General features: G+C 36.6%; 1 protein-coding gene across 2 annotated transcripts in view; it reads left to right on the forward strand.

The window, feature by feature from the left end:
• LOC114661338 (transcription intermediary factor 1-beta-like) overlaps positions 1-20,202 on the forward strand; it is a 114,366-nt gene that overhangs the window by 52,001 nt on the left and 42,163 nt on the right. For both annotated transcript variants that reach the window (XM_051933865.1, XM_051933864.1), the window contains exons 2-6: positions 518-633; positions 6,751-6,895; positions 6,986-7,127; positions 8,815-8,931; positions 10,423-10,537. In XM_051933865.1, coding sequence (XP_051789825.1) covers positions 518-633; positions 6,751-6,895; positions 6,986-7,127; positions 8,815-8,931; positions 10,423-10,537 — 635 coding nt within the window. The remainder of the gene's footprint in view (positions 1-517; positions 634-6,750; positions 6,896-6,985; positions 7,128-8,814; positions 8,932-10,422; positions 10,538-20,202) is intronic.

Below are 20,202 nucleotides of genomic sequence, written 5' to 3' on the forward strand. Positions count from 1 at the left end.
CACTCAAGAGACAGGTCACAAACTTTTTTTGTTCATTATTTTATAATCTTCACTTAACTTTTCTAATTAATCTACTTTTCTTAGATTGCAAAGTGTCTTCAATACATATGAACTAGAGCAGTATGGACGTGTAATAAGTAGTGGTGCTGCCACTTTTAACATAAGTTCATGTGGACTCCGTTGACACATTCTGCCAATACCTGTGTGGTTTTTCACCAGATGCTCAAGTTTACCTCTTGTCTTCCCAAAAATGTGCTGTTTAGGTTGATTTACAATTCCAGATTTATTCCGTGAGTTTGAGCATGGTGTATGCACAAGTGTGCCATGTGTTAGACGGATAAACTGCTTAGGGTGTCTTCCAGCCTTGTGCCTGAAGTGCTGACAGACCTTCCTGACGATTGAATTAAGCAGGTTTCTTATTATTCTGTTATATACTTTTTCCTTGAAAGGTTTAACTTGTGATCTTAAGATCTGCCTTGTTCATCTAAACATCCAAATTTTTCATATTTTATAACAGAATGGATGCAGTGTCCAGTATGCAAGCAGACGTTCCAACTTCATGATGTGGTAGAGAATTACTTTATTCGGGACACACCATCATCCTCAAAGAGCAATGGCAACAAAACAAAAGAGGTCAGAAGATCTCATTCTATCATCTTTATAAAAGGAGTGCTCATTTTCTTTTGAAGCTGATAACGTGAGTAATATTAACCTTGGAAGAAATAGTGGGAGTAGTTTGGCACTTGGAAAATATTTTTATAATAGTTTAAGAATCGGTTAACTTCTGTCAGCTTAGTGCTTTGTCCAGATACATAAAGACTGCTTACCAAGATAATTAAAATAGCAGACTGATAACCATCTTCTTTTGGTTTCTTTGGTTAACATAAAAGGTACTACAAGGTTTTTTTTTTATATCTTGTGAAAGAAAGCATTTCTTACACTAATGAAAATTCAGAGTGTATTTGAGTATTTATTGTTGGGTTGAAGAGATTAATAGTTGAACGGATATAGTCTTGTTATCGATTTTTTTTTTTATTTCAAACCCACATGCTTAAGAAGAAAATAAAACACAAAATAAGTATAAAAGTTATATGTTGCTCACATATTTTTGTCAGGTCCCATTAATCCATATTTAGTTGAGCCACCTTTTTCTTCAACAATAGCTATAAATCCTTTGCGGTATGTGTTTACCAGGTTTGCATGCAGTTTTTGAGTAACTTTTTGTTCATTGCTGCTTCTAAATTTGTTCATTCAAGATCCTAAGGACAGCATTTCTGGACCATCATTTTTAATACTATGCCACTCATTCTTGATCAGAGTAGGCTCTCCATCATTTACCTTTATCATCATTTCTTAGTGCCTCTTACTGTACCCCATTCTTTTAAGATAGCTAGCTCAGTGTCATAAAGCTATACAGGTCAAAGTCATTCAGGAACACCAGTCACTGGAAATGTCTAGGACTCTTTTGGGAAGGTAAGTGGCAGATTCCTTTTGATAAACAAAAGTATCTCTGCCTGTTTAGCTGTAACCTTGTTTCTGGTTTCATTAATAAAATGACAGTGCACTAAATAATCTCTCACTGTCTACACTACTGCATGGGGCTGATAGGTATTTCCTTGACATCTGAGACAACGTGAGGAATCAGTACTGACCAGTACTTAAGTGCTTTGTCTGAACGTGAAACTGTGGTTTCTCCCAGGTATGTTTACAGCTGTATGGCAGCAGCTACTGGAACACAGTAATCATTAAATATATGCTTTAAACTACTACTCAGCTGGTCCTTCCAGGGATTTTGGCAGGCAGTGTTGCATAATCCTGTCCAACTGCCTCTAGGCCACACAATTTCTGCAGCTCCAGCAACACCACTTCTTTGGCTTCCTTGGCTGTATTGATATTTGAAAAGCGCTGATCCTTATACAGGTAAAATTCCATTATAACGAACTCCCAGGGACCTAAAAAATATTGTGTTGTGACGAATATTTCGTTGTAATGAGATTCTGTATTTGTTACTATAGTACTTTCTTTAACTTGTATCCAGGCGTTTGCAATCATTTCAATAGCTTCTTTCGCGTTACTTTTAATCTCCTCCTGCCTACAAGTTATGCAGACGAGAATTTTTCTCAGCGTTTCCTTGCGATAATACACTTTCAGGGTGCAAATGATGTCCAAACACAATGGCTGAAGCGCCGCTGTGCAATTGGGTGAGAGGTAGTCAAAGCAAACATTTTCTTAATGTGGAAGCATGTTGTGGGCAGCACAGTTATCTGTCAGGAGCCGAATCATTATTTCTTCTTCATATTGTGAGGTTTCTGAACTCTACCCAACGGGAACGACACGCTGAAGTGCGTCCTGAAGCGCGATTGCGTCTGTGGAAGATTGTTTGTCCGTTGCTGGGGCAGGGCAATAGGAGGCTCACATTGCTGTAGTGAAGCGCCACAGAAACAAATCATAAAAGATCGGGGTCGCGCTATAAGTCCCTGTCTTGCACCCCAAAACATGAGGCTTAGTCTCAGTACTTTAGCAAAACCAGCTTTATTCAGCTTGAAACAGGAACGGGCACAGTTATTTATTGTAGCGTGATTTGCCACTCTGCTATACATAGACATAGCAATCAGGGAGGATCGTGGCCAGGTCAGTGATCAAGTAATCCTGTTACAGTTTCTGCATTTACAATTTATGTGCTCCTAATCTTGCATCACCCATCGAGATGTTTTCTGTTTACTTTGGCGGAGAGATGCAGCATATCTGTGAGCCTGCTATTGCCCCGTACAGATGCAGAGATCGCACTTTGGGACGCTCTTTGGCTTGCTGTCTAGTTGGGGGACGTCCCAAGAGAGTTTACAACCCTCACATTTTCTTGAATGAGTGCTGCATTAATAGGAATGTTTCTTGAATGAGCATCACTGAACCACATAAAAACGGCTTTTTCGACGTCTTCAAATGCAGCAGTTCAGATACGTTTGCAACCCGAGATTGTTCTACTTTTTTTGCTCTGTCTTTCAAGAAAGTTGACAGTGTCGAAGGCGAAATTCCAAATTCACTGGCAACATCTTTTTTCTTTTTGCAGCAATCGAGAGCTGCAAAAAATTATTATTTTTTTTTTCTTCTAATATGAACTATTATCGTTTTTCCGTGTATGCCGTTTCTATAGGAGGGTGACAATGAGTTAATTTCCAATGGATGTTTTTCAAATGTTGACGAGCAATAAGTAAAAGGTACCACTGAAAACCGCAGGAAACAAAAAAAGCAAAAAAAAAAAAAAAAACAGTACAAGGAAAGTCCGAAGAAAGAAAAAAAAATGACAAGGTTTCTGCTTGTGGATCGTTGTGCACAACTGAGCTGCGGCTACAGAACTAACTGCTCTGTGGATGATTCATTCAGGCATTTCAAGGTCTTTTGTGCACTTCATTATAATGAATGTATCTGCTGAATGTACTTCGTAGTAACGAGATTGCTATAGACTCCAGTCATATGGGGAAACTGTCGGGACCATAAAAATACTTCGTTGTAATGAAAATTTCGTTGTAAAGATATTCGTTATAATGGAATTTTACCTGTATCTATAACGGCAAACATATTTTTCTGCTGATGCACATGACATTTTGATGTATATTCCATTGGATGATTTTTGATACTTAAAGACATTTTATGTAAAGAATTGAAGAGATTGTTTCAAACTGCTACATATTTATTTTAAAAAGTTTTGGCAAATAATGATTTTTTTAATTAGCCATCCTAGAGAAGTAATTAGTAATAAATTCTTCAAATTTATTTACATAGTCATGTTCAGGATGCAAATTTGTGAAAATCTATGGCTAACAGAAGCAGTTTCAAAAGAATATCTGCAGTATCTGTATCTATATCTATACTGTATGCTTCCATATGTGAGTATATGGAACTCTAAAATAATGAATTGGGATAGTAATATGTGATCTTTGTTAGACAAAAGCAAAAATTGCATTGATCCAGTAAAATAATCAATTTGAATGTGCATTGGTTTGGACATGTGCAGAGGAGAGATGCTGGGTATATTGGGAGAAGGATGCTAAGGATAGAGCTGCCAGGGAAGAGGAAAAGAGGAAGGCCTAAGCGAAGGTTTATGGATGTGGTGAGAGAGGACATGCAGGTGTTGGGGGTAACAGAACAAGATGCAGAGGACAGAAAGATATGGAAGAAGATGATCCACTGTGGCAACCCCTAATGGGAGCAGCCGAAAGAAGAAGAATGCAGAATCATTAGTATTCATGGAGATACAACATATACGTTTTATGTTTAGTGCTTATTTTCAGTGTTATACTGTAAGTAACAAAACTGCACCAATAATAATTCACATTATGAAACAATGATAAACCATAGCACAGATTTAAATTCTGCCACGTTCAGTCAGAAAACAGACGCATTCAGTACTGTGTTTTGCAAGGAAACTCGCTTTCCATGTCTATTAAAAATACATTTAATTGTAATATAGTCAGCCATGATTAGCATGTATATTAAGTGACCCTTGAGTGTTTGATTTCATTGATTAAAACACAAACTGTGTGTTTATCGTGTCCAAAGCAGGCTCTTCAATTACAGAAAGCTTAGAAGGTAACAAAACGTTTCCATGTTAATAAAATACATGAAAAGTATATAGCATAGTTTAAATAGTGAAGTTTATTATTTTTTCCAATTTAAGTAAGTTATCTTGGAATTTACCATTTAGCTTCCCCATTAAAATAGAGGGTGTAACCTAGAAAAAGCAAACAGTGGTACATCAACCCATGCTACTTTCAACTGAAGTGTGTCACATAGCCTATTAAAAGGGTGTACATTGGATCGAGTACAGTGGTGATACTGTAGGTCCTCTAAGTGGGAGTATACTAAGGCGTAATGCTTAAAGTGCCCAAGCAACACTGTGCTTGGCAAAAACACCATCTGCTACTGCCAGTTGGACTATATGAGCAACATAGGAAAAGTTTGGGACTCCAGTATCATCCTTGGTAAGATGATCTCTGTGTCGTGGGCACAACTTGGAATGTTGTGCTTGGGTTCTGTCACATTCATGATGTGACAAAATCACACCTTGTTGACAACTGACAGTGGTTGATCGTCAAGCACAGTATACTGGCAGGGGCTTCTGTTATTTTAAGTGCTTGTGGGCAAATATTTTGACAACCTTTTCTCTCTTTGCTAGAGTCTGCTGCATTGTTGGGTGATGTGTGCTAGCAGAGGCAATTTCACTGTACTCATCCTTACGTTTGCTTTCACAATATAGAGTCCACTAGGGTTTGGTTTTCATCATAAATTATAAATAACCAAAACATTTTTTTTTTTGCTGTTTAAGGTACACACAATCACAATTGTTTGTTAATTGTATTGATTATAGGCATTAGGGCATTTTTACGAGTAGCAAAATCAAAAGATAGTATTGGTATCATTGTGTCCCTAGTCCTATGTGTGTGTGTCCCTGACATTGCTTAGAAAATGGAAGGATGCTCAGACAGATATCTAAAATATTATTATGCCTATTTAGTATGGTACCAAATTTCACCAATACTGTAAAAAAGTAAGTGCCAATACATTTTTTGGCATTTTAGTATTGACTTGTTACCAAAAAATAATTTCTTGTAACATCCGTAGAAGGTATTATTCTCAATTCAAGTGAGTGTCATAAGTGTCATATGTGATTTGTTACCTGTACATGCAGTGCATTTTAAATTATTTGGATTTAGTAAAGCACTATTTTGCGGAGTACCTGCTTATACAAGGTAACATTATTTATTCATTGATAATATCATTTGTTTCTTTGTTATTGTTCAGTCTGATTGGTTTCCCTGTATCTGCATTGGATTTGTCAGGGTACATCAGTTTTCTTCCTACATCCAAACAACATGTATGTTAGGTTAACTGGTGTCTCTGAATTGGCACTGTGTATGGTAGGGTGCAAGCATTTGTCAGTGTGTTCTCTGAAATAGGCTAGTGCCTTGTTTAGGACTGGCACCTGCCTTTGATCCAGTATAATTCATGCTTATTGTTTTTTTTTTCTGCAGTACACAGGTTATCAATATACTGTATAACTTTTTGTGGAACAATGGTACTGGTACAGACTGGTAAGGTTTGAATCCTGAGCACTGTATTCCCCCTTGCCTCTGTTGATTTTTCCTCCTACATTCCAAATATATGCTAGTTGTATTAATTGGAAAGGCTAAATGTTGGTGAGAGTTAAAGCGCAGAGTAATGAGATATCTGGTATAACATAATATTAATTGTATTAAAGTAAAGTCAACTGGGAACAATAGGGAGGGGGGAAAAACACTCCACACAGGTTCTAAGGAAACATCCCCAGCAAGATGATGCTTAATAAGGCTTATATGGTATAAGCCAACAGGTCTTCCAGCCTTTCCGTATTCATTGTCTAACATATATTAAGGTGCAAGCTGGTGTCTTTGACATTATAAGAATATAACAAATATTTAATGCAAGCTTGTATTTACTGTATGAAGAACTTCACATTAAACCATTCTTGTTTCATGACTTCAGCCAGTACGGGCCAAGAAATGGAGATTGTTAATATTTTTTCAGTGAAGACTTACTTATTTGAGTGTATGTGGTTTTGTATTAAGTATAAACACCCAGATTTCATAGCTTGAAGATAAAATGGCTGCTTCATCTAAATGGAAGATGATAATGTGAATTTCATAATTCATCTTAAAAAAAATACTGCTGTCAATGTTCACTTGCAAATTATTTCATGCTTCCTGATTTTTAAAGGTATGTATCTGCTGTGAGGACAAAGCAGAAGCCTCAAGCTTTTGCATAGATTGTTCAGAATGGCTATGTGATGCATGTGTGGGTGCACATCAGAGGGTGAAGATTACCAAGGACCACACTGTACGACGTAGAGAAGAAGGAGCTGGTAAGTTTCAACTATTGTGCTGAGTGTTTCACAATTATTGCGGTGTTTATAAATTAACTGATCTCTTTCTCTTCCTCTTTCTGACATTAGACTCTGCAGCAGCCACTGGTGTTACTCCAGATCGACTGCTTTTTTGTCCAGCCCATCGGCATGAACCTCTCAAAATATTTTGTGTCACGTGTGAGGTACTTACTTGCAGAGACTGTCAGCTGCATGATCACAAAGATCATAAGTGAGTTCTAGCCATTGTATAATATGTGCATGTTGCTTTGTAGTTGCAAATAGTATGTAGTTAAACCCAGTTTGTAAATTACATACATATTGACACACAAGTCCGACCACAGCATGGTGTCAGATTCTTTGTATGTCTTCTTTATTTCCTAAGTACAAATTCTTTGGTTTGCCTATAGTAATATTTTTGCTTACATGATGTTTTGTTGCGGTAGAGTCCTAGAGCGACCATATTCTCCCCTTTATACTCTGTATTATGTAAGACTTTAACATAATGCCCCAAATTCCTTCAGTAGTCCTCATATGTTACAATATCTTTCATATCTATGACCTCAGGCAATAAGAGTGCTAAAGCACAGTGGTAGTGCTGCTGCTTTGCAGTAAGAGACTGTGGAAGATTGTGGGTTCGCTTCCCAGTTCCTCCCTGTGTGGATAGCGCTTTGAGTACTAAGAAAAGCGCTATATAAATGTAATGAATTAATTAATGAATTAAAGCAGGCAGCAGGGAAAATTACACATTTATATTTTTGCATTCTAGCATCCTTAGCGTTACATTTTTTTCTCAAAAAACATGTAAAAAGTGTTGCATTTTTTGGCTTGTAAAATGATGATTATTAATTCTCATTTTTCTATTGTAAAAATATGCAAAACACTAAAAGTACAAAGTCTGCAGAGAATGTAAGATAATGAGGCAAATATTCATAATGAATAATAATAAAAATAATGCTAATATCGTAGAGTTTCAAAATAGTTTGTGTGGTATATATCTTGAAGCACAGTTAAATACAAAACCCATTGTCACAGTCAAGACAATAGTAGCATGATTTCTTGCCGGTTTTCTTTCCAAGACTGATCAGCTTTTGAACAGCACACTGCATGAACATGTATGATTGACTCGAGTGTCACTTTAGGATTCATCAGAATCACTTTTGATTTCACTGTTAATTTCAGTTTCACTGCCTGAAGACAGATTCACTTTGTAATTACTTCATGTATCACATGTCTAGAGTGTGCAACGCCTGGGCTGCTGAAAAGCGTTTCTTATGAGACACCATTATGAGGCTAAGAGAAGTTGTGTCTGCACCGTTTCCTGGGTAACCCTCGGGCTTGTGGCTTATGCAAGACACGCCTGTATTGTTTCCTGAGCAATGCTTGACACTAACGCTGTTGGGACTTTCACAGCCCAACTAATCCTCAGGTTTTATGTTTATGTGAAATGCTTCTATACAGTCGCCCAAGTGATGCTTGGATCTAATACTAATGGGGCTAGATAATGTACCCAAAATAGCAGAGTACAATATGTGTTAGTAAAGTAATAGCTATGGGATTCTTTACCCAAAAAAGGATAGGGATTCTGAAGCTTGTCTTAAATGTTAATTTGTTTGGGTTTAAATGTTCATCCCTCCAATAAGCCTATTTTATTTATTTAAAAAAAGCTGCTGTAATGTCATCACTGGATATACTTGTGAACATACCAAAAATGATGATTGACCACAGTTTAGCAGGCAGTTATCGTTGTGTTAAGTGTTAACACAGGAATTGTATGCTTTTTATTTCACTACAGTGTTTATGCTTTTGCTTTTCTTTCTATTCAAAAACAACTCTCCACCCCACCTTTTTTGTAGCAACTACATTTTACATTACTAATACCAAATATCAGTTTTTGTGATTATTCTGTTTCTTGTTAGATACCAGTTCCTGGAAAATGCCATTCCAGAACAACGTCTCATTTTGGAGAATATTCTCAAGCATCTCCAAGAGTGTACATATGGAGTAAGAAAAAGTGCCAGGAACCTTCGCAGTATGTAAGTATATTTTTATTATAGCATTCCAGTGAAAAGTGGGAAGATAGAAATACTAAAATAAACCATCAGTTTTAATGTTTATGTGAGTGTTTGAGTACTCTAACAGTGGTAACCAATTTATCATGAAATGTGTAGTTGTAGCAGTACCTGTAATAACAGTAATAAGTAATAAGCTTTATTATTTATCCATTATTGTTTAAAACATAATTATTATTAAGCTTTATTATTTATTTTATATTTCTTGGAATGACCAACACTGATAAGCACATTTCAGCTCTTGTCAAGAGGATTCACCAGCACCATTACTTCCTCAGATATCTAAGGAAAGCTTGTCCAGTAGAGTCTATGCTCATTTGGTTGTCAAATACCTACACGACTCAATTTTGTGGCATGCCATAGGTAGTAAAGGCATCATACAGTATTACTGGAAAGCATCTCCCTTCTGTTCAAGACTGGTAACAAGCGCTGACTTAGAAATGCAGACAATATTGTTAAAGACCTCAGTCATCCTTGAAGAGATAATTTTCTTATTCCTCTTTTAAAGCAAGCTGTACAGAAGATTCAGGGACAGTTTCTGTCCACAGGTCGTAGAACTATTAAATAGCCAGTCATAATAACAAATACTGTATATTATTTTGGATTAAAATTTATCAAACAGCTCTGTCATAATAACAATACCATATGTGTTCTTGTGTTGGTTTGTGTGTATTTAGAAATATCTAATGTATATACACATGCACACATGTTGGTGCATACAATCAGAAAACTGTGTCCCTCTATACTTTTCCACTTGCATTCAAACAATCCATCTTTCTTTCACAGCTTATTTTGATGTTAATTCAGTATCAATTTTTCATTTCTACAAAAAATAAGGATAATTGGAAGGTCTGGTTTATTTAATGAATTCTTTATTTTACTTTTTACATTGTGTTTTCATAATATAGTGACGCACACCATATAAAAGCACAGACAACATTAATGACTAAACTTTGTTTTTGCTGCAGTTTTAGTTTGGTGTAAATGTTTTGGATTTTTTTTTTTTTGTGGTACCCAGTGCTGCATGAGATGTGGAGACCTTGCAAGCAGTGCTGCCAAAATTGTTTTCTTTCTTTTTCTTGCATAGGAAATATTTAAGAATCGGTGGTTTGGTAGGCCATATCTGTGTATTGGTTGCTCTGTGTTTTCTACATAAACCTGATAATCTTTCTATGACATACTTTGACATCAAGGGTATTTCTGCCCAGAGTGTGCAACTTTATTGTCTTGGTGATTTAGGGTAGATACAATTATTTGCATGTGCAATATGTATAATGCTTTTCAAAATTCTGTAATTTTAAGTGAATAACAAGTCATATGCTGGAGTAATGTTTTTTTATTTCAAAGAGCTGAAACTGAAAATTATTTTTATGTGAGCTTGTTTTATTTTGGGAAAAGAATTAATTTTATTTTTGCAGGTAATGCTTTTCATTTTGCTGTTTAACCTTCTTACAGGATTAAGGAATTGAAGGAAGTGGAAAGACGAGTCAAAATGGAAATCAGGATGGCCATTCACAGTTTAATGAAGGAGCTGAACAAGAGGGGAACTTTTCTAGCACAAGAAGTGCAGGTCTTGTGTTGTCTTGATTCTGTGTGTGTGTGTGTTTTAAAGAATATTCTAGTGCAGAATTCATGTTTTTGATGCTATATTGATTTTATGAATGAGGTTTTTTTTTCTATTCCAAGTAAGCCTTGTTTTCATTTCTTTGATCAAACCATCAGAAAATGTGGCTTTATTTGGGTTCCTTAAAGCTTATTTGTTTTATTTGTTTTTATTTTTATCTCAGTTATGTTCCCTGCCATTTATTTTTCTGTTTCCATTCACATTTGCTAACAGATATTATTCTCAAGATATTGTTGATTAGAAGCCCATGCTGATGTTTAATTTATCTTCTGAATTATAAGTTGAAGAACATGTTAATTGAAGCATTCAGTATTTGTTTTACTTCTCAGCAAAGCACCTGTGATTTGTATAAACTAAATGCAGTTGAAATTACTGTCCAGAAAACCCCATAGTATTAGTGCAGTTTTTTTCTTGATGATTACAACTTTTTATATAAATAAGATGCAATCAAGCAAGGAATTCCATTTTGTGGTAATAAAGAAAATCACTGCAAAAGATCAAGTTATTGGTGACAATTTTTTTTTTATTATTGGAAAATCCACAACTTCATCGGCTGACTTATGGTAACCCACCACCACCAAATTCACAAACCATCTGCAAATCATTGCCATTAAATACAACAGTAACTTGCGACACAATGACTGCAAACCGCGACCTGTAGTTTAAGAAACGCCAGGGACAGATAATACTATTTGCATGTTCTACAATTTCCCCCATTAAAAATTGTTTCATATAATACATATTGGTTGAGAGCGAGCATCCATTGATTGAATAAAGCTTCAATGTCTTTCTGTAATGCTGCCCCTACAGTTATAAATTAAAATGCGGCATGGTGGAAGCCAATATTAAAACAAGTGTTTGAAAATGTAAGCACACTGGAACAAGATATGTGCAATACTAAATAAGATGCATCATATCTTAAAACCCACATTATTTGTCAGTCATTCAGGCATAGGGATGAAGCCACTGGTGTCAGTTTCTGCATTAGTCATTTACTGTGAACTAAATGTAACATTTTTCAATCCCCAAAACTTCACTTTACTCTCCCTTCTTTCTCATTCCTGACAGGCTTGTACTTACAGTGCATCCAGAAAGTATTCACAGCGCATCACTTTTTCCACCTTTTGTTATGTTACAACCTTATTCCAAAATGGATTCAATTCATTTTTTTCCTCAGAATTCTACACACAACACCCCATAATGACAACATGACAAAAGTTTACTTGAAGTTTTTGCAAATTTATTAAAAATAAAAAAACTGAGAAATCACATGTACATAAGTATTCACAGCCTTTGCTCAATACTTTGTTGATGCACCTTTGGCAGCAATTACAGCCTCAAGTCTTGTTGAATATGATGCCACAAGCTTGGCACACCTATCCTTGGCCAGTTTCGCCCATTCCTCTTTGCAGCACCTCTCAAGCTCCATCAGGTTGGATGGGAAGCGTCGGTGCACAGCCATTTTAAGATCTCTCCAGAGATGTTCAATTGGATTCAAGTCTGGGCTCTGGCTGGGCCACTCAAGGACATTCACAGAGTTGTCCTGAAGCCACTCCTTTGATATCTTGGCTGTGTGCTTAGAGTCGTTGTCCTGCTGAAAGATGAACCGTCCACCCCAGTCTGAAGTCAAGAGTGCTCTGGAGCAGGTTTTCATCCATTCATAGGGATGGTGCCAGGTTTCCTTCAAACGTGACGCCTGGCATTCACACCAAAGAGTTCAATCTTTGCCTCATCAGACCAGAGAATTTTGTTTCTCATGGTCTGAGAGTCCTTCAGGTGCCTTTTGGCAAACTCCAGGCGGGCTGCCATGTGCCTTTTACTAAGGAGTGGCTTCCGTCTGGCCACTCTACCATACAGGCCTGATTGGTGGATTGCTGCAGAGATGGTTGTCCTTCTGGAAGGTGGTTCTTTCCACAGAGGACCTCTGGAGCTCTGACAGAGTGACCATCGGGTTCTTGGTCACCTCCCTGACTAAGGCCCTTCTCCCCCAATTGCTCGGTTTAGATGGCCGGCCAGCTCTAGGAAGAGTCCTGGTGGTTTCGAACTTCTTCCACTTATGGATGATGGAGGCCACTGTGCTCATTGGGACCTTCAAAGCAGCAGAAATTTTTCTGTAACCTTCCCCAGATATGTGCCTTGAGACAATCCTGTCTCGGAGGTCTACAGACAATTCCTTTGACTTCATGCTTGGTTTGTGCTCTGACATGAACTGTCAACTGTGGGACCTTATATAGACAGGTGTGTGCCTTTCCAAATCATGTCCAATCAACTGAATTTACCACAGGTGGATGCCAATTAAGCTGCAGAAACATCTCAAGGATGATCAGGGGAAACAGGATGCACCTGAGCTCAATTTCGAGCTTCACGGCAAAGGCTGTGAATACTTATGTACATGTGCTTTCTCAATTTTTTTATTTTTAATAAATTTGCAAAAACCTCAAGTAAACTTTTTTCGCATTGTCATTATGGGTGTTGTGTGTAGAATTCTGAGGAAAAAAATGAATTTAATCCATTTTGGAATAAGGCTGTAACATAACAAAATGTGGAAAAAGTGATGCGCTGTGAATACTTTCCGGATGCACTGTACATGAATTCAAGTTTATAGGTACTTTTATTTGCATCAGTGTTTTCTATAATGCACAGAATTTTAAAGTGTCTGAGGTCATTGTGGATGTCTCTTGAAAGCTAAAAAGATGAACAATGTAAATAAGTATTTTTGCATTTTGTCAGCATACAGTTTCAAAAAGATAGCTTTTTGATTTTAACTGAATCTCTGATCTCTCCATTTTCCTTGAATGCAGCAGCCTGAATGTTTTCATTCTCCAACCTTTCCAGCCTACAGTAGTCAATTGTTGTATCTTTTACTTTCCATTTCTAATTGTCCTCCCTAATTAGATTAAACAACGGAAAAAATAATCACTGAATATAATGATAAACAGATGTATTTCATTCTCCCACATACAGTTTTAGCTGTATCTAAAAAAAAAAAAAGTATGCATTTACAGTTGCTGGCTTTTTGTTAATCTTTGCCTATACTCAAACTAGTTTAATATCTGAGTCTTATAGTGTAGTTTAAGCATAACTACTAAAGAATTTCAGTGTCTGTAAGGCAGTGGAAGTTAATTAAATCTTTGATAATTGATGCCACTATTTTGTATAAGTGTTCCAGCTTTTGTAGAATATTTACAAACCCTCTGTCTGTATAAAGCAGTGTAGGAACATACTGTTCTGTGGCACCCTCTGAAGCATTATTTGGAGGATATTGCACAGTTTGTTGTCCTAATGAAGATGAAAAGAAAACTAACAAAGAAGATGTGCAGACCATTATATCCCTTGAAAGTTTAGGTGTTTCCTTTACAAATATTGCAAAGAAAGACATGATATCGGGATGTGCAATTTCTCAAGGAAAATGGTAACTGTGCAAACCTCTGTCTGACCCAAAGCCACAACAGAATCAGAAAATATGTTACTTGCATGATAGGTGCCTCACAGGACAATAATTGAAGTACCCAAGTGTCATTATCTACTATGCTGAGAAGAGCTACAGGATTAACAAGTCGAGTAGCAGTAAAAAAAACCTTGCCTGGGCCATGAACCACCACCAGTTTCAATGTGCTTTAAAACATAGAACAAATAAACAATTGGAGATATAGCTACTGCAGAGCTATTAAGCTGTTACTTACAGCTTTACTGTAAGTAACTTTTTTCCTGAAGGATCTTTATCCACCCATCTATCTTCCAAACCCCCTTATCCAGAAGAGAGTCACGTGGCAGTTAAGACAAATACCAATAAGTATGGGGCACAAGGGAAGAACAATCTTTGAATGGGATACCAGCCCATCACAAGGTGCACACACACTATAGCCAATTCACATAACCTGAATTGTGTCTTGTCATATAGGGTCCAATGATGACCCAATTTTCATCTTTATAGTCGTTATTATGTAGACTTTATTAAAAAAAAAAAAAAAAAAAAAAGCCTCGAATTTTATTCACCTACCTCTTTAGAGTCAGTTATTTTACTTCGGCACCCCCCCTTCCTTTCTTCATCAATAGAAGAAAAAACCACATATTCAATTACCGTATATACTCACGTACAAGTCGGGTCTTGAAACCCGAAAAATCAGTCATAAAATCATACCCCGACTTATACACATGTTCAAAAATGAGTGTATGTTTTTTTACATCTTCATCCAATCTCGCATCGGTTTCTCAGACGCATCGAATTTTGTTGCAGCAGCGCAGTTACCAATTTCTTTCGCTACTTCAACGACATTTAATTTAAAACCAGCTTCATGTTTACTTCTGATTGAACGTTCCATCGTAGATAAGGGATGCTTTTACCATAAAGGTGTATGACGGTGTGAGATACAAAAAACACAAATCCGTGCAAACGTTGCTTCGGAATAGTTTGGGTACTACTAGTGCTGGGCGGTATACCGGTTCATACCGAAAACCATTTTTTATTTTTTTTATGATATGGATTTTTCTTATACTGCAACACCGGTTTAAATTGCCTAAACGACATTCGGAACGTGGCGCAGCGGGAAACTGTTCAAGTGGGGTCCTTTTTCACTGCTACACCACTAAACACAGATTTGTTGCACTAGGGCTCTTTTTCACTGCTACACCACCAAATAGTGGGCGGTAGCATAGGAATGCTGCGCGGTGAAAATGGACAGAGAGCCTGGAGATACTTTAGTTTTAAAAGGTCAGATGTGTAAATACTGTTTCTATACTACTGGATAATACTGCAAGCCAAGTTGTACTTGTTTTATTTGTTTTCAATACAGTGTAATGTACCTGGGTACTGTGTAATAGTGTGACGACATGTTGACTTTATTCTCGCCGTTTATGTCAAGATTAAAGTTGACATGTTGACTTTATTCTCGTAATTTGTCATTAAAGTAGAACATCATAAACTAAACTTCATCGTAAAATGAATATTTAATTTACTAGATTTTCTCAAACCCCGTCATAAGTTATATAGCACATTAAATGCTTTGTGTTAAGTGATTCTTAAACTGACTTCTTCTTGCACTAAGAGGAGGCGCCGGCAGCGATCGCCACACAGAATACATTCACTTCATGATCTTCCTTCTCTCTGAACATTTAGAATACTAAAATAAATACTTAATATAATTTTCATGGTGAAATGCATTAAAGCATGCATTAATCATATGGGGGCATGGCGGCGTGCCTGCCTTGCATTTGCATGTTTTTCTGGTGGGTTTACTCGGCGCTTCAGTTTCTTTTCAAAGTCATGTAGGATGTGGGGCTTTGTTGTGCTATATTGACCCTGCTAGTGTATGTTTTGCTTGTATTCATCCTTCGATGTGCTGGCGACTCGTTCAGAGATGGGCGCAACTCTGAATGGATGGCATAATTAAACATGTATAACGAAGATATTTTTAAAGTTCTGAACACTCCGTGGGCTAAGTTTATAACTAGTTTTAATTTCACAAAGACGTTTATCGTGTGGTGATTGGTTATGTGGTGAAAGAAAAAGGAAGGATAGGAACTGGGGTTTTGGTAGCCTACGTCAGATAGAGGCAGCATGCATGCAATAAAGATAGCCCGCTCAGAAGAACATGCATTGAATTCTGTGTTCGTGTCTCCGACCAGCAGATCACAAACCCAACATTTACACAATATTTAAGTTAAACCTGTGCGATAGCTATTCATACATCCAGTTTTTTGGAGCCTCGTCACACCTGCCTTAAAGTTCTCTACACTGAACATACACCTGGGGACCCCTTACTGCGAGGGAGCAGCACTACCGCCTCACTGCCGTGCATGTGTAATACCTGCTTTAATGCATTTCATCATGAAAATGATATCAAGTATTTATCTTAGCATTCTAAATTTTCAGAAAGCAGGAATATCATGAAGTGAATGGATTCTGTATGGTGATTGCTGTCTTCTCTTAGTGCGGAGGAAGTCAGTTTAAGAAGCGTAGTGATTAACCACTGGGTCGGGGAACGTAACACAAAGCATTTAATGTGCTGCATTAATTTATGACAGGGTAAATTAAGTAATTGATTAAACATTGATTTTAGGAAGAAGTTTAGTTTATGACATTCTACTTTAATTATGAAGTAAACTATGAGAATAAAGTGGAAATGTCGACTTAAATCTCAACATAAACGGCAAGAATAAAGTGGAAATGTCGACTTAAATCTCAACATAAACGGCGAGAATAAAGTGGAAATGTCGACTTTAATCTCGACATAAACGGCGAGAATAAAGTGGAAATGTTGACTTTGTTCTCGACATATAGTTTGTTTCTTTCTTCCCAGTATAGCTTAGCTTGAAGCAAGGTCCATGTTAATGCAGTTTGCCTAAATGATGGTTCAGTTGGTAAAGATGTCATCACCAAGTTGCACTTGTTTTATTTTATTTTAATTTGGTGAATACTGTGTAATGCACCTATATATCTATATCACGGTATTTTTCTAAATTATCCCGGTTTCACGGTATTCGACGGTATTTTTTTCCCCATGCATGAGTGGATGTTAACCACATTTTCCCCTGGAATTACTGGCTAAGAATAACCTATTCCACTGTCAAGAGTATTGTACACTATACAAAAAAAAAACATTTTAATGTGCACACAAGTATTAATTCAGGTTTGCATTGCCCCATAAAGTGATAGTTTTCAAGGGGGTGGCACTAATGGAGAAGGTATCACATTGCATGACAGATGCAGCCAAAATATAGAACCTTTTTATTGAACAAATTTTGCAAAAACTTAAACTATAATTTTGACAACATATTTTCAACCATACAAAGAGGCATTTAGACTTAGTAAAATATCCAGAAGTGCTTGTCAAAAGTTGTATTGCACTGAATATGTCTTAGAAAAGGAATAAATAGTAAATATTTTTTGTAAACCAACTACACTTTCTGTTAATGTTAACAATCTCTGTCCACTGACACGTTAAAGTGACTTTTTAAACAACTTTATCATCATTAAACTGCATAATTTTTAAATGAATAAATAATAACAATAAAATAAATAATAGTGCAACTATCAGTAATAATACTATTATGTTCAGTGTAGAGAACTTTATCGCAGGTGTGACGAGGCTCCAAAAAACTGGATGTATGAATGGGTATCGCACAGGTTTAACTTAAATCTATACTAATAAAAGGCAAAGCCCTCACTGACTGACTCTCACTCACTCACTCACTCACTCACTCACTCACTCACTCACTCACTCACTCACTCACTCACTCACTCACTCACTCACTCACTCACTAATTCTCCAACTTCCCGTGTAGGTGGAAGGCTGAAATTTGGCAGGCTCATTCCTTACAGCTTACTTACAAAAGTTAGGCAGGTTTTATTTCGAAATTCAAAGCGTAACGGTCATAACTGGAACCTGTTTTTTGTCCATATACTGTAATGGACGGGGGCGGAGTCGCGTATTGCGTCATCACGCCTCCTACGTAATCACGTGAAACGCCTTGGGGCCGATCTGGAAGAAGGTAGAGCAGCGCCTTGATTTAAACGATTCCATGTCTTGGTGGGTTTAATAGTGTGTAAGCATACATATTAACACATGTGCAATTAAACGTGTGCATTTACGGGGTGATTTCTCAGGCTTAAAAGCTCGCCTTTTATTAAAAAAGTAAATGCAAACTGTTTTCATTCTGAAGGGCACAAACCACGTTGGATTTTGTAATGATAGTTGATTAGTAAGGTCTATTAAGGGATACTTACAGAATGATTAGTAATGCCTGTGAATGCCGATGCAAGTAGGAGAATGGGCGTGAACTAAAGAACGAGTAGTAACTTGTACAGTAAATGTCTCTAAAGTCTGTCTATTAAAAAGTTATTATATCTTTCAATCCTGTGTATTGATTAAACTACGAACCTAACAAGATCACTACATGGTGTCAGAAGTGGCGGTTTGGAAGAGGAATGTGAAGAAGAAGTTCAGCTTTTGAACGAGTCTCGTGTCTGTTAGTAACCCGAAAACGTGGTCAGAAAGCGCTAAGACGTTCTAGCAAAAGAGAAAAAAAAATATGGAAGGATTACAGCCCCCACCAAATCTCCAGTTAAAAGGAAATGTAGCTGAAAATTGGAAAAGATTTAAACAGAGATTCGAGTTGTATCTTGCTGCGATTGAAGCAGATAGGAAAAGTGAAAAAATGAAAGCGTCTATGCTTCTACATGTAATTGGCGAAGAGGCGCTAGAGGTGTATAACAATTTTCAGTTTGAAGAAGATGGAGACAATATGAAATTGAACAAAATAGTTGAAAAATTTGAAACGTATTGCAACCCAAAGCGCAATGTGATGTTTGAGCGGCACAAGTTTTTTGCATGTTTCCAGAAAAGCGGTGAAACAATAGACCAGTATGTGATGGAATTGCGTAATAGGACCTGTTCTAAGAAGAAACCGTCGAGACATCAAAGGACCAATAACCTCTAATCAGAACACTAACACCAGCGAAACAAATATTAACGAGAAAACAAGTATAAATCAGGAAAGAACATCTCAACTGCAAACACAATTAACCAGAAGATCAAAACGTCAAGTAAAACCACCAGAACGACTCATTGAGACATGTTGAGGATTAAAGGAACATTTTCAATTAAGAAATGCTAAATTCCTTTAACAGTTGTGCTTTTTATACATAGTTTGAATGCTGGATGTATGCCTGAAATGTTCTGGTTAGTTCAGTTGTTTGAAGTGATAAAGAATTAAACGTGTGCATTTACGGGGTGATTTCTCAGGCTTAAAAGCTCGCCTTTTATTAAAAAGGTAAATGCAAACTGTTTTCATTCTGAAGGGCACAAACCACGTTAGATTTCAGCCGTTAAACGCGCAAAAATGTCGGTACACCAGATAAATAAGCGCAACATATTATCAGTTGTATTGTATGCTTACAATGCATATAGAAATGTGTTAATCGTTAACTAATAGTATGGGATGATGTTTTTCGACTTGCGTCTTGATTTAAACGATTGCATGACTAGGTGCATTTGCGTAGCGTAAGTATCAATATCTTTACACCTCTTTTTAAGACTTATTGACTGAAATGGGCTTTCACGAAAAAAGTTAGGGCTTTGCTACAGGATACACCCTCCACAAGTTAAGGAAGTAAAAATAAAAAGTATATATTTCTGTTTTATTTAAACCTTTTAAGTTCGTATGCATAGCCCCATTTGGCTGTTTTAGTTTTTTTTTTCTTCAGTAATGTTTAATCTCCTTAAAGAAAAACAACATATGCATTTTACTTTTTTTGTATCTCATTAGTAATATTTTAGTGTAAAAGGATAACCAGTATTGAAATCTTTTATGTTACTTTATAAAGTTATTTTACACAATGTTGAAAAATTAATAAGAAAGCTACATATTTTGGCAGCTGCTGCTTTAATTTTCAATGAAATGAAAAAAGCTCTCCAAGAGAAAACCTCAATGAAGAAGAAAAATAAAGGAGAAACCCTCATTTATAAAGGTTTGCTGCAGATGACTTAACTGAAAATAAATGAATAGTTCCTATGTGTATAATACATATTTATCTATTTTACTTATGCCTTTATTCCAGCAACTTGCAACATCTGAGGTACAATTTGTTACATTACTTTTGTTTTTTGCAG

The sequence above is a fragment of the Erpetoichthys calabaricus genome, chromosome 11 (genome assembly GCF_900747795.2).
Source record: "Erpetoichthys calabaricus chromosome 11, fErpCal1.3, whole genome shotgun sequence".
NCBI classification, from domain to species: domain Eukaryota; kingdom Metazoa; phylum Chordata; class Cladistia; order Polypteriformes; family Polypteridae; genus Erpetoichthys; species Erpetoichthys calabaricus.